Source organism: Notolepis coatsorum (assembly GCF_963971535.1).
Source record: "Notolepis coatsorum genome assembly, chromosome: 1".
NCBI classification, from domain to species: domain Eukaryota; kingdom Metazoa; phylum Chordata; class Actinopteri; order Aulopiformes; family Paralepididae; genus Notolepis; species Notolepis coatsorum.
In genome coordinates this window covers 120,865,897-120,868,817 of record NC_140165.1, presented here as the reverse complement: position 1 = coordinate 120,868,817, position 2,921 = coordinate 120,865,897, and the positions used below count along the sequence as shown (strand labels likewise).

At 48.4% G+C, this 2,921-nt stretch overlaps 1 protein-coding gene across 1 annotated transcript; it reads left to right on the top strand.

Moving 5' to 3' along the window:
- Window positions 1–1,831: 1,831 nt before the first annotated feature.
- LOC311248877 (beta-1,3-galactosyltransferase 1-like) lies at window positions 1,832–2,710 on the top strand (the record flags this gene model as incomplete). The annotated part of the gene is made up of 1 exon (XM_084338106.1): window positions 1,832–2,710. The coding sequence occupies one exon, from the start codon at window positions 1,832–1,834 to the stop codon at window positions 2,708–2,710; it is 879 nt and encodes a 292-aa protein (XP_084194232.1).
- Between the last annotated feature and the right edge of the window lie 211 nt (window positions 2,711–2,921).

Sequence of the window (2,921 nt, the reverse complement as noted above, 5' to 3'; positions counted from 1 at the left end):
ACTGATAGCATCAAGCTAACGTTCCCAGCCGAGCGAAAACGAGCAGCTAACGTCGTAGCTAAACAGCTAACTGGCTAACAGTTAGCTCAACCCGGCTATCGCTAACCACTAGCTAACGCAGAAGCAAGCTATGCGGCTACCACTGAAAAACTGTACAACGTGAGAAAAGCAATACAGGCCAACACTTCAGACAGCCGCTGTGTTTTCCTCTTCTCATCCGAAGAGGGAAGGGAAAAAGAAGGCAATACACGTCCCACTACAGAGTGGTGTTTACCATAGCGGTGCCGGCAACAAGTCCCTCGCGGACTATAGCCGACGTGAGCATGGAGATATTCTCATAATGAAACACCAAGCTCACCTCCCTCGCACCAGGTGCTGACACCAGGCCACACACCGTTAGCTACTACAACAGCTAGCCGGCCCGTTTGGCTCCCGAGAGCGAGAGAGAGATATATCCACGGCGGGAATAGAATAGAGTGCATTAAAAACTCACCAAACGTCCAAGAGGATGGAGACAACCGCGTGGAGTTGACGAAGTTCATCTGCCGAATGACCGTCCTCTTCATCTTGGCATAACAATGCTGCACGCGCTCTCTCTAGGTTAGCTAACGCTAGTTAGCCTTTAGCTAAGCTAGCTACTAGCCGACATCATCATGGCTATCCCGACGTTAGCACTCAATATTATAACGTAGCTAAAGCTAACTAGCTGTCCCTGCCTTTAGCCGGGATGGCTAGCCTGACTGAACTGTCTAACATGCAACAACTTTCATCTTCAGTCCATCTGCCGAATGACCGTCCTCTTTGTTTTGGCTGGCATAACTAAGCATAACCTCCAAAGCTGCACGCGCGAAATAGTCAAACGCAGCTGATGCACGCCGGCGTACACATGATGTAACCCCTCCCTTCTTGAAACCAATAGTATGTCTGCTGCAGAGCCCCAGAGCTCCAATAGAGAATATTGCAGAGCCGTGCGCGTTTGTTTTGTTTTCAGTTATATTGAGTCACCTTTTGGGTTTATTTTGTAGCAATTATCCTGTGTTTAAAGTCCAGTTTAAACACAGAGTTTACAGTATGCTTATATTTGTCCACACTGCAAGTAAGAATAAAAACTCTCAAAAGTACTCAAGGAGAAGACATCATTTTATTATCAACAAGCATCACGCGTTGGAAAGAGCTTCACCCAGTATTCCCTCACTGGCATCTTCTCTTGTTAGGTTGCCCTTACAAGCACCTTAGCTACATGGCATGGGCCTACACATAGCAACATTTACGACACCAAACGTACCTTATTGGCTGCATGCAATACGAGCGGAAATTTTGGACTGTAGCAGATTCTTCTACTTCTTGCTAGGAGCTCAACCCGAAAGGACTGGTTGTGGCCGAAATGTCCACTTATATAAGGATGTGCGAGGTTCTAGAATGTTCAGCTATGACATCATCACGAACGTTCCAGAATGTTGTGGCAGAGCTAATGTTCTAGCCTGTTCTACTATGACATCAAACTACTTAAACTTAAACTGAACACAGAGGCAGTTACATACGGTGTTCCTAACATGGAAGGCAATACACTGACTGTGTTGTACACACCGTGAATTCTCTGTGGGGTTTCGGTACAGTAGCAATACAATCAAGAACAATAGTGTAATTATATTATTATTATTATTATTATTATTATTATTATTATTATTATTATTATTATTATTATTATTAGTCTGCAAGGATTTTTTATAACAATTTTGCAATGAAGATAACTTCTCCGTGGAGGTTAGTGAAGTTGCTTATCGTTTTGGCAGCGCTAACTTTGCTAAGCAAAGTCGTACCCAAGACGAACATGCCAACAACAACAACAACACCAAGTCTTATTTCTCAAGAACACTACAAGGTAATATCTCCAGCAACGTATACATATGTTCTCAACCAGCCCTCTGTGTGTAAAGACAGACGAAGCCCTTTCCTGGTGTTTATGGTGCCAGTGGCCCCAGGGGATAGTATATCAAGGCATGCCATTAGAAACACGTGGGGTGCGCCTGGCCTGCTGCCCACTGTGCCCAGTGTGGACACTCTCACTCTGTTCTATGTGGGCCTCTCCTCCGGAGAGGGCCGTCACTCCCGCACCCAGAGAGATCTGGAGAGAGAAAGCACCGAGCACGGTGACATCATCCAGATGGACTTCCTGGATAGCTATCACAACCTGACCATCAAGACGGTGATGATCATGAACTGGCTCGGCACGCACTGCCAAGGTGCCTCTTACGCCATTGTCAACGTGTTCCACCTCGTCCTCCTGCTGGGCGGCGCCCCCCGGCGGGGCTACATCACCGGCTCGGTGATCGCAGACGGAAGACCGCGAAGGGACAGGAAGAGCAAGTGGTACCTGTCGGAGGAACTCTACCCCGAAGAGCGCTTCCCTCCGTACGTCTCCGGGCCGGGGTACGTCTTCTCCATCGACCTGGCCGAGAGGATGTCCCGGGCGTCGAGGTTTGTCAGAGTGATCCCCCTGGAGGACGTCTACGTGGGGTTGTGTCTGAGGGTGATGGGGGTGGCGCCCGTGTACGCCCGCGGTCTCCTCTTCCTGAGGAACCTGTTTGAGGTGAGGCGGTTGCCGTACCACAGGTGCACTTACGCCAAACGAGTCATCGTCACCGGGTTCACGCCATCGGAGCTGCTGGACATTTGGCAGGACTTTCTGCGAGGGCATCTCAGCTGCTGACCTGTGCTGTGAGCTGAGATGAAAAGCCAACTTAGTTCCACATCAGTTCTTCTCAGGAATACTTGTTTATATGGGTTTTGCTGAAATGTGTTGGTTAGACATGGTATCATTCTGCTCTCATATTTATTACTCCGACCACATCACCCCCATCCTCCACGATCTCCACTGGCTCCCCGTCATGTACAGGATTCAGTTCAAGATTCTACTCATC